Here is a 12,178-nt window from a genome sequence, read left to right on the forward strand (position 1 = left end):
TTCAATTTGTTAATATGGTTTATCACATTGATATATTTGTGTATATTGAAGAATCCTTGCATTCCTGGAATAAACCCCACTTGATCATGGTGTATGATCCTTTTAATGTGCTGTTGGATTCTATTTGCTAGTATTTCACTGAGGATTTTTGCATCTATGTTCATCAGTGATATTGGCCTGCAGTTTTCTTTCTTTGTGACATCCTTGTCTGGTTTTGGTATCAGGGTGATGGTGGCCTCGTAGAATGAGTTTGGGAGTCTTCCTCCCTCTGCTATATTTTGGAAGAGTTTGAGAAGGATAGGTATTAGCTCTTCTCTAAATGTTTGATAGAATTCGCCTGTGAAGCCATCTGGTCCTGGACTTTTGTTTGTTGGAAGATTTTTAATCACAGTTTCAATTTCAGTGCTTGTGATTGGTTTGTTCATATTTTCTATTTCTTCCTGATTCAGTCTTGGCAGGTTGTGCATTTCTATGAATTTGTCCGTTTCTTCCAGATTGTCCATTTTATTGGCATAGAGTTGCTTGTAGTAATCTCTCATGATCTTTTGTATTTCTGCAGTGTCAGTTGTTACTTCTCCTTTTTCATTTCTAATTCTATTGATTTGAGTCTTCTCCCTATTTTTCTTGATGAGTCTGGCTAGTGGTTTGTCAATTTTGTTTATCTTCTCAAAGAACCAGCTTTTAGTTTTATTGATCTTTGCTATTGTTTCCTTCATTTCTTTTTCATTTATTTCTGATCTGATTTTTATGATTTCTTTCCTTCTGCTAGCTTTGGGGTTTTCTTGTTCTTCTTTCTCTAATTGCTTTAGGTGCAAGGTTAGGTTTTTTATTCGAGATGTTTCCTGTTTCTTAAGGTAGGATTTTATTGCTATAAACTTCCCTCTTAGAACTGCTTTTGCTGCATCCCATAGGTTTTGGGTCGTCGTGTCTCCATTGTCATTTGTTTCCAGGTATTTTTTGATTTCCTCTTTGATATCTTCAGTGATCAGTTCTTTATTAAGTAGTGTACTGTTTCGCCTCCATGTGTTTGTATTTTTTACAGATCTTTTCCTGTAATAGATATCTATTCTCATAGTGTTGTGGTCGGAAAACATCCTTGATACAGTTTCAATTTTCTTAAATTTACCAAGGCTTGATATGTGAACCAAGATATGATCTATCCTGGAGAATGTTCCATGAGCACTTGAAAAAAATGTGTATTCTGTTGCTTTTGGAAGGAATGACCTATAAATATCAATTAAGTCCATCTTGTTTAATGTATCATTTAAAGCTTGTGTTTCCTTATTGATTTTCATTTTGGATCATCTGTCCATGGGTGAAAGTGGGGTGTTAAAGTCCCCTACTATGAATGTGTTACTGTCGATTTCCCCTTTTATGGCTGTTAGTATTTGCCTTATGTACTGAGGTGCTCCTATGTTGGGTGCATAAATATTTACAATTGTTATATCTTCTTCTTGGATCGATCCCTTGATCATTATGTAGTGTCCTTCTTTGTCTCTTCTAATAGTCCTTATTTTAAAGTCTATCTTGTCTGATATGAGAATTGCTACTCCAGCTTTCTTTTGGTTTCCATTTTCATGGAATATCTTTTTCCTTTCCCTTACTTTCAGTCTGTATGTGTCTCTAGGTCTGAAGTGGGTCTCTTGTAGACAGCATATATATGGGTCTTGTTTTTCTATCCATTCAGCCAGTCTGTGTCTTTTGGTGGGAGCATTTAATCCATTTACATTTAAGGTAATTATCGATATGTATGTTCCTATTCCCATTTTTCTTAATTGTTTTGGGTTTGTTATTATAGGTCTTTTCCTTCTCTTGTGTTTCTTGCCTAGAGAAGATCCTTTAGCATTTGTTGTAAAGCTGGTTTGGTGGTGCTGAACTCTCTCAGCTTTTGCTTGTCTGTAAAGGTTTTAATTTCTCCATCAAATCTGAATGACATCCTTAAAGTAATCTTGGTTGTAGGTTTTTCTCCTTCATCACTTTAAATATGTCCCGCCACTCCCTTCTGGCTTGCAGAGTTTCTGCTGAAAGATCAGCTGTTAACCTTATGGGGATTCCCTTGTTTGTTATTTGTTGTTTTTCCCTTGCTGCTTTTAATATGTTTTCTTTGTATTTAATTTTTGACAGTTTGATTAATATGTGTCTTGGCATATTTCTCCTTGGATTTATCCTGTATGGGACTCTCTGTGCTTCCTGGACTTGATTAACTATTTCCTTTCCCATATTAGGGAAGTTTTCAACTATAATCTCTGCATATATTTTCTCAGTCCCTTTCTTTTTCTCTTCTTCTTCTGGAAACCGTATAATTCGAATGTTGGTACGTTTAATGTTGTCCCAGGTGTCTCTGAGACTGTCCTCAATTCTTTTCATTGTTTTTTCTTTATTCTGCTCTGCAATAGTTATTTCCACTGTTTTATCTTCCAGGTCACTCATCCGTTCTTCTGCCTCAATTATTCTGCTATTGATCCCTTCTAGAGTATTTTTAATTTCATTTATTGTGTTGTTCATCGTCGCTTGTTTCATCTTTAGTTCTTCTAGGTCCTTGTTAAATGTTTCTTGCATTTTGCCTATTCTATCTCCAAGATTTTGGATCATCTTTACTATCATTATTCTGAATTCTTTTTCAGGTGGACTGCCTATTTCCTCTTCATTTTTTAGGTCTGGTGGGTTTTTATCTTGCTCCTTCATCTGCTGTGTGTTTCTCTGTCTTCTCATTTTGCTTATCTTACTGTGTTTGGGGGTCTCCTTTTTGCAGGCTGCAGGTTCGTAGTTCCCGCTGTTTTTGATGTCTGTCTCCAGTGGCTAAGGTTGGTTCAGTGGGTTGTGTAGGCTTCCTGGTGGAGGGGACTAGTGCCTGTGCTGCGGTGGATGAGGCTGGATCTTGTCTCTCTGGTGGGCAGGTTCACGTCTGCTTGTGTGTTTTGGGGAGTCTGTGGCCTTATTATGATTTTAGGCAGCCTCTCTGCTAATGGGTGGGGTTGTGTTCCTGTTTTGCTAGTTGTTTGGCATAGGTTGTCCAGCACTGTAGCTTGCTGGTCTTTGAGTGAAGCTGGGTGTTGGTGTTGAGATGGAGAACTCTGGGAGATTTTCGCCGTTTGATATTATGTGGAGCTGGGAGGTCTCTTGTGGACCAGTGTCCTGAAGTTGACTCTCCCACCTCAGAGGCACAGCACTGACTCCTGGCTGTAGCACCAAGAGTCTTTCATCCACAGGGCTCAGAATAAAAGGGCGAAAAAGTAAAAAGAAAGGAAGAAAGAAGATAATATAAAATAAATAAAGCTAAAATAAAATAAAGTTATTAAAATAAAAAAATAATTATTAAGAAAAATTTTTTTTTAAATCGTAATAACAAAAAATGGATGGATAGAACCCTAGGACAAATGGTGAAAGCAAAGCTATACAGACAAAACTCACCCAGAAGCATACACATACTCACAAAAAGAGAAAAAGGGGAAAAAATAATAAATCTTGCTCTCAAAGTCCACCTCCTCAATTTGGGATGATTCCTTGTCTATTCAGGTATTCCACAGGTGCAGGGTACATCAAGTTGATTGTATAGATTTAATCTGCTGCTCCTGAGGCTGCTGGGAGAGATTTCCCTTTCTCTTCTTTGTTCGCACAGCTCCCGGTGTTCAGCTTTGGATTTGGACCCGCCTCTGCGTGTAGGTCACCTCTTCTTCGCTCAGACAGGACGGGGTTAAAGTAGCCGCTGATTCTGGGTCTCTGGCTCACTCAGGCCGGGGAGAGGGAGGGGCACGGAGTGCGGGGCGGGCCTGCGGGAGCAGAGACCTGCGTGACGTTGCACCAGCCTGAGGTGCGCCGTGCGTTCTCCCGGGGAAGTTGTCCCTGGATCCCGGGACCCTGGCAGTGGCGGGCTGCACAGGCTCCCGGGAGGGGAGGTGCGGAGAGTGACCTGTGCTCCCACACAGGCTTCTTGGTGGCGGCAGCAGCAGCCTTAGCGTCTCCTGCCTGTCTCTGGCGTCCGCGCTGTTAGCGGCAGCTCGCGCCTGTCTCTGGAGCTCCTTTAAGCAGCGCTCTTAATCCCCTCTCCTCGAGCACCAGGAAACAAAGAGGGAAGTGTTAAGTCTCTTGCCTCTTCGGCAGGTCCAGACTTTTTCCCCCGTCTCCCTCCCGGCTAGCCGTGGTGCACTAACCCCCACAGGCTGTGTTCACGCCGCCAACCCCCGTCCTCTCCCTGCGCTCTGACCGAAGCCCGAGCGTCAGTTCCCAGCCCCGCCCGCCCCGGCGGGTGAGCAGACAAGCCTCTCAGGCTGGTGAGTGTTGGTCGGCACCGATCCTCTGTGCGGGAATCACTCCACTTTGCCCTCCGCAACCCTGTTGCTGCGCTCTCCTCCACGGCCCCGAAGCTCCCCCACTCCGCCACCCACAGTCTCCGCCCTCGAAGGGGCTTCCTAGTGTGTGGAAGCCTTTCCTCCTTCACAGCTCCCTTCCACTGGTGCAGGTGCCGTCCCTATCCTTTTGTCTCTGTTTTTCCTTTTTTCTTTTGCCCTACCCAGGTACTTGGGGAGTTTCTTGCGTTTTGGGAGGTCTGAGGTCTTCTGCCAGTGTTCAGTAGGTGTTCTGTAGGAGTTGTTCCACGTGTAGATGTATTTCTGGTATATCTGTGGGGAGGAAGGTGATCTCCACGTCTTCCCCCTCTCTCCTATCTGAACTTTTTGAAGTGATAGCTTAGGTGATAAAATGAAGGCACAGTAATATAATAAAATTTGTCATAATTGAGAAAATCCTAAACCCTTGAGAGGAATTCATATTTATGAAAATATTTATATTTTTAATGTGAGACAGGGTCCTTATGTCCTACTGAACTTGAGACACAATATGTATATATGTGCAGATGTATTTTTTATTTTCTCCAATAAATGAGGCAGCTTTCGCCTTACATATATGTCTTTTTTCTCTTTGTTTTTACAAAAAGTCTCAGACCTTATACAGGATGTCTAAAACACAATGCTTTAGAATTAGTTAATGTAGAGCATCCAAGGGAATGATAATTTTATCCCATCAGCAAGTCTATGTTAACTTGTTTTCTAAACAGCATGTTCCCACCCTGGCATGCTGTCACTAAAATTAGCTTTCTAACTCCAATTATTATATCGATTTGATTTAACACATTATGCAGCTCACAGATGATTCACACAGTAGGATTCTCATAAGACACAATAGTAAGGCAATTTCCCTTAAATACAGCTTGCTTTTAGTGCTTGCATGGGAGAGAAGACTTTATTACCAGAGTCCTGAGATACATCTTGTATGTTTAACCATGGCTCTATATATTCTAGTTATGTTTCCTAAATGTATATATACAGCAAAACCTCCTTTCATCGTCTAAATAGGAAATAAGAGATTTATATGATGTCTCTCTTTTGCTCTCTATTTTCTACTAAACAGAGAACAAATGAAGTCTCTCCAGGAGGCCCTGGAAAATCAGCTTAAAGAGACAACTGAGAAAGCAGAAAAACAGCAGGCTACTGTAAGTGTTTCTCTTCTGTGTCCTTTGCTTTGGGCCTGGAAAATTGTTAACTTTTTTCCCTAAAATCATTATGGAACAAATACACCTGTGACAAATATAAATGAAAGTACAATGAAAACAACGCAATCAACAAGATTACAAAAATACTTAGCAGCAATCATTTCAAAAAAATATTTTCATTGTATTTGATTCTTAGGGGTCTTCTGATTCCTAACCCTTATTTATGGATGAAAAACTCAGGGCAAGAGTGTTGGTGTCGGGCCCCCTATCAGTGGCTCTTGAATTTTAGGGTGTGACCTTGAACTAAGTTAAACTATACAGATCCCTAAGCCATACCTTACATCCACTGAACAGACATCTCCTAAGGGTGGAGCCACACCATCTGCCTACTTAATCAACTACACAGGTGATTCTGAGACACCCCAAAGTTTAAGAATCAAACTTCTCTCCAGAATTTCTCTTTCAAAATGATGTTCCATTGACCCTCACATTTCAATTCTTATAACTAATATTCACCACGGGCAGGAGAGATGGTGCTCTGGATAGTAGTGCTAAAAACTAGATTTCTACCTCATTCCCCACATGCACTTATGTACCATTTATGGAGATTGAACCTTTTATCTTGTTCGAGGACCTGAATCTATTTCAAAATATAGTATATTAATAGAAAATTTGAGGTATAGTAAGACCAATAGATCAGGAAACAATTACCTTTGGAAAGATAGTTTATTTCTCACAGTTCCCAATAGAGGGGCATGCCACATGACCGGGGACCACGCAGGCAAGCACCAGGTCAGGCACAAGGCAAAGGAAGGTGGGGAAACTGTGAACAAGAGCCTTTACTGTGGTTTCTGTGGGAAGGAATGGGCTAGGCAGGGTAAGCAGGCCTAGGATTGGCCCATTTGAATGATTTCAGCAGGCTTTGGGGCACAGGGACTATTTTTCTGGTACCCGGCCCTGGGGTGATTAAGGCAGGTGGACAGTCGCCTGAAGTGTGAGAACTCAGTACAAGGGGTGGCTGGAATTCTAGGCTCTGTATTGGTTAGTGTGTATTTGAAAAGCTTACCACCAGGAGGAGTGGGTGGGGAAGGAGCAGTGATGAGGAAGGCAGGAGGTCAAGATAGGATGATGCAAGCATATTACTGGGTTGTCCATAACAAGACTAGTCTGCGTATATGTGTAAGGTAGATGTTAAAGCATCAAGTTTACAGAAGCTAGAAACTGGACTAATACAACGTCTCCATCCAGGTTGATTACCTGGGATCCCAGCTCCTTTAAGAATTGTCATCCTGCCTTTCTTTTGCAAGTCTTCCTTGAATAATCTGGATTAGGGTATAAAGTTTTGCTTCTGAAACTTAGCCCTGTCTGTCATCTGGAGTACCTGCTTCTTGGAGACAGTCTTTGTAATAATGGCTGTTCATTCTTCTGGGTGCAGGATTATTTCTTGTTAATAAATTCACTGTTATATGTCCAGCCCACCTGTAAGGATGAGCATCTTTGTTCTTCTCTGTTATGCCATGGCAACACTCACTGCTAACCTACAAGGTGTCCTAGTGTCTGGCTTTTTGGACAGCAGGTGTTACATAAAAGAACAGACATATTTTTAGCACTATCATGTTGATTCCTCCCCTCAGAACCTGACCCAGCATAAGGAGCAACCCTAATTGCAATCCCATTTCTTTCTTGATCTATCACATTTAATCTCAACTTCTTCATAGCCCAGTCACAAATAATGGCAGTTAGAACAGAATAGAAATATTCACACATACTGTTTTCTCAGATTCTCACAATAAAACTGCACACTACTGTTGTTGTTTTTTTTTTTGTTTTGTTTTGTTTTTCTGAAAATGAATAACTCTTGCTTGTATTTACACAGCTAGCATTTGGAGAAGCCAAGGCATGAACCTGTGTTTATTCCAATATGTTATGCACACTGTGTCTAACATCCCAAAAGAAGAAAGCTCTAACATTTGAAAGAGCTCAACAAAAGTTAGAAGAGTCAAGTATGGCAAAAGTGGGACAAAGGATGCATAGTTGGGAAGAAGGAGGAGACAGGACTGGCCAAGTCAGCTTTATCCTCACCTCAGAATCCTTGTAGTGCTTTTCTTAAAGTTCAGCATTGAATCTTGAGGGAGGATTTTCCTTTCCCACCCCAAAATACTCTACTAAACCAGGAACACCCTATATGTATTCATAACCTAACATGTGCTACAGAATAAGAATGTTCTGGGTTTAAATTCCTAGTGGACAGTCTACTATCTGTAAATTTGAGTAAGCTCTTTAACTTCTGCAAGTTTCCTTATTTGAAGAATTTGGGGAATAATTAAAATTAAAATAACATACATAATTTCCCTAAAATTATATCTGGCATATAGTAGATAGTAGAATCTAAACTAGATTTGATCTACTCAATAGAAAGAAAAAAATAAAATAATAAAATAACTAAATTATCCAACTGAAAGAAAAATGTAGGCAAAAGAATTACTGTTGGCAAAAGTCTCAATGTATTAGAAATAACGATAATTTAAATGGGTTAATTTTAATAATAATTTTTAAAAGACACAGAATAACTGCAATTAAGAAATTAGGACAATATATGCAAATGTGCTAATTTTAACAACTGAGAAGACCACATACTTAAAGTAAGCAATACAGGAAAATATATGCAAAACAACATAAAAGAAGTAAATGATTGACAGCAATATTAATGCTGGCAAATAGAATTTAAAGCACAAATATAATGTAAGAGAAAGCATTATATGCTAGCAAAGAAAAATAAATAAATAAAATGAGGTGTTTATAGTTATAACCATCATAAACATAAATGTACTTAACAAATCAGCTTCCATATCCATCAGTCTATGAGTGAAGGGAGAAATAGGCAAATACAAAGATCTTAAAAATACAACTGGTAGTAATAAATATTAGATATATATAGAAATCTCTAAAAAAGTGACTATGTTCTTTTTAAGTACATGCAGAACATCTAAAGAAATTTTATAGAAATATAATATGTATAATACAAAGTTATATACGTTCAAAAATATGACTAGCATATATACTATGTTATTCAATCCTTTTGTTATAAAATTTAAAATAAATTTTTATAAATGGTTAAACAATTCCTTATGTTTGGAAAATATATAACACAGTTTGTAATAACCCTTCGGTTAATAAGGAATAATAAAAGAAATAAAGAAATACTTAATAATAGTGAAGACACTACATGCCAATATAATAATTGAGGTGAATTGATAGCTTTAAATGCATTTTTCCAGAAAAATAAAAGATTAGAAACATCAATTCAAGAAGTTATTTAAAAAGCAAAACATCAGTGCAATAAAGAGAGTATTATAAAGACTAGTGAAGACAATACTAAAATAGAAAACAGAAAAAGGTAAATTTAAGTTATTTGAAAAGACTATGATAAAAGACTTTAAGATATGAGAAAGATTAAGAATAGAAAGACAGGCTCAAATTTTAAAATGTTGAATTAAAAAAAGAGCTAAGGGCTTCCCTGGTGGTGCAGTGGTTGGGAGTCCGCCTGCCGATGCAGGGGACACGGGTTCGTGCCCCGGTCCGGGAAGATCCCACATGCTGCGGAGCGGCTGGGCCCGTGAGCCATGGCCGCTGAGCCTGCGTGTCCGGAGCCTGTGCTCCGCAATGGGAGAGGCCACAACAGTGAGAGGCCCGCGTACCGCAAAAAAAAAAAAAAAAAAAAAAGGAGCTAAGAGTCATAATTGTAATAGGAATTCAAACAAATAATGCATTATGAGCAACAGTTCCCTGATACATTTAAAAATGTGCATGTAAATTTCTAGATAAATAAATATAAAATGCTAAAGCTTCTGTAAGAAGAAATTCAACACTTGAATAGCTGAACACAGTTGGAATTTTATTATGCTAAAAGACCCCTTTCCCAAGTATTTCAAAGCCAGAAGGTTTTCATGGTGACTTCTACTAATTTTTAAATATCAGTTGACTTCAAATATAGGCAAATATTTTCTGGAAAATAGAAAAAATTTGAAAACTTTCATTTCATTTTACAAACTTCATCAGTTATGATTACAAAATCAATTAATGGCTATATGTGTAAACTAATAGCTATTTTTATACTAACGAATGTACATGTAAAAGGTCTATAAGAACAAATTCAAGACTATATTAGCAAAATATATCATCATGATCAATAAATGCAAATACCTGCAGAAATAAATAATACTTATCTTTTGGAGGGAATGTGTTTATGTTTTGAGTTGAATGACTGATATTTTCTAAGTCAAAATCCACAAAGAGATGACAGAAAGCTTAACAAATATGGGAATAACATATATTTAGTAAAAGCATGATTTTTTTTTAATGTGCATCTGGTGGAATCTAGGAAAATATGATTTCATAGTACTGGGACTCATCACTTCCAAACTTTGGTAAAGACTCAAAGTGTTTGTGCTTTTTCTCCCTATTTGAGGATTCTAGGTTAACTAAGGATTAAATAAGTATATGTTTTAATTGTTGCAAATCATTCAACAATTATTCTTTCTGCTAGGAAGACTATAGTTGATGTAGTTGAAAGTTGGATAAGAAGGGGAGAATGAAATAATTCTAATTGTTCACTCTCAAACAGAGGGAAAACATTTGGATTTGATTCTGTAAATATTGTGCTATTTTAGATTTAAGAGCAGATACTCTTATGTGCTGCCCTTGATTATATATCTAATTACTAAATTGAACTATCTCCTTAATGGGACAATGAGTGTGACTCAAATTTTCAGGTTGCTCCAAGGATCTTCATAATTCAAATGTAAGCTTGAAAATTGTTATGACCAAAATGATGGACATAGTGGTTCTCAGGCTTCTGCTTCTGTTTTACATGTAGTTGGACCATCAAAAATTTTTTGGTTTAGGTTTTGTTACCTTTTGAGGAAATGGTAATACAAGGACACCTACACAAGCCAGAAAAGACAAGGTGTTAATACGTGTTGTAAAGCTTTACAGACGCACAACAAATATAATGTACAGAAAGTGAACAAGACTACTACACATCAAATCCAGGATAGTGGTTACCTCTGCGGGGAGGGGAGGAAGAAAAATTAGGTGGGGCTTTAATAGTACTATAACATTTTCTTTACAAGGTCTGAAGAAAATTGGACAAAGCATTTATATATATTTATTCGTAGGGTGGGCCCAGAAGCATTTTACATAGTATTACTCTTGTTCTTTTGTTTATGTTTGAAAGGTTTCAGAACTATTTTTTTAATGTGTATATATTATATACGGTAAAAATTAACTTTACTCCTAAATTTGATTTCCACTGACTTAATCTATCTCTAGAGATAATCCACATTACCAGTCTCTTTTGCATCATTCCAGGAATCCTCTAAGACTATGTTATTCAATATATAACCACCAGATACATGAGGCTTTTGAACATTATAAAATGGCTAGTCCAAATTGAGATATGCTGTATGTGTAAAACACACAGTGAATTCTAAAGATATATTGCAAAAAAAAAGTCAATTTATCATCATTAATCCATTACATGTCAAATGATACTATTTTGAATATATTGAATTAAATAAAATATATCAGTAAAATTAATTTTACCTGTTCCTTTTACTTTTTAAAAAAGTGTGACTGGCAGAAAATTGAAAATTGGAAAAATTAAATGTTTCATCCACTGTCATTCATTCACATAAATAGTGAACCCTCAGGGACCATAGAGTCTCATATTTTAGCTACTGTGCCATACTGACCTTTTTGAAAGCAGTCAGGCAGATAAAGACGCAATGTTTATACAGATACAGTTTGAATAACTGGACTAAGGGTACCGATTCTGACAATATCATAATTCAGCAGGAAACATCATGGTTTCTCTGGTACAGTATTTATAGCGTTCCATGCTTTTGAGGTCAGGAGCATCACTATGCAATTGCTCTCAAACCTGGCCTTATATAAAAATTACCTGGAGCATGTTTTAATTAAAGAGATTCCTAGGCCCAACCCTAGAATTTAACTTTGTTTAAGAGCCACATTTTTAAAAATTGAAATTTAGACAAGTAAGCGAATCACAGTCATAACATGCATTTCTCAATTTTTAAAATTTTTTTTAAACTTTTTTATTATGGAGAATTTCAGACTTACACAAAAGTAGAAGTAGTGTAATAAATCCCCATGAATCCATCAATTAGCTTCAAGAATTAACAACACATAGCCAATCTCATCTCAAGCATATCATTCTCTTGTCCCCTCCTCATTTTTTTTATACAGTGGGTCCTTGTTGGTTATTTATTTTACATATAGCAGTGTGCACAGTCAATCCCAAACTCCCTAACTATCCCTGCCCCCCAGATGAACTTATTTATAAAACAGAAACAGACTAAATTAAAAAATAATAATAATCTTTTATTACATAAGAAAAAGTTATGTGATATAACTAGTGGATATATTTATGAATTTGGCAATAAAAATGTGGATAACGAAAATTTTAACCCTTTGTTCTTTTTCAGTATTTGTTGACAAAGAGATAATTTTATTATACTTCAAAAATTGTGAAAATAAATTTATAAAAGTTATAGAAATGAATTTGAAATATGTCTACATGATATTCTATTTATTTTCAGATTGCTTTTTTAAAGACTGAAATGGAGAGAAAGAACAAAATGATCCGAGATCTCCAAAATGAGGTAAGAC

General features: G+C 37.2%; 1 protein-coding gene across 2 annotated transcripts in view; it reads left to right on the forward strand.

The window, feature by feature from the left end:
* LUZP2 (leucine zipper protein 2) overlaps positions 1 to 12,178 on the forward strand; it is a 431,421-nt gene that overhangs the window by 216,100 nt on the left and 203,143 nt on the right. For both annotated transcript variants that reach the window (XM_029208937.1, XM_029208936.1), the window contains exons 4-5: positions 5,407 to 5,488; positions 12,109 to 12,171. In XM_029208937.1, the coding sequence (XP_029064770.1) occupies positions 5,414 to 5,488; positions 12,109 to 12,171 (138 nt within the window). In that variant the 5' untranslated portion in view covers positions 5,407 to 5,413. The remainder of the gene's footprint in view (positions 1 to 5,406; positions 5,489 to 12,108; positions 12,172 to 12,178) is intronic.

Source organism: Monodon monoceros, unplaced genomic scaffold, assembly GCF_005190385.1.
Source record: "Monodon monoceros isolate NGI ecotype Baffin Bay Population unplaced genomic scaffold, NGI_Narwhal_1 Super_Scaffold_7, whole genome shotgun sequence".
NCBI classification, from domain to species: Eukaryota; Metazoa; Chordata; class Mammalia; order Artiodactyla; family Monodontidae; genus Monodon; species Monodon monoceros.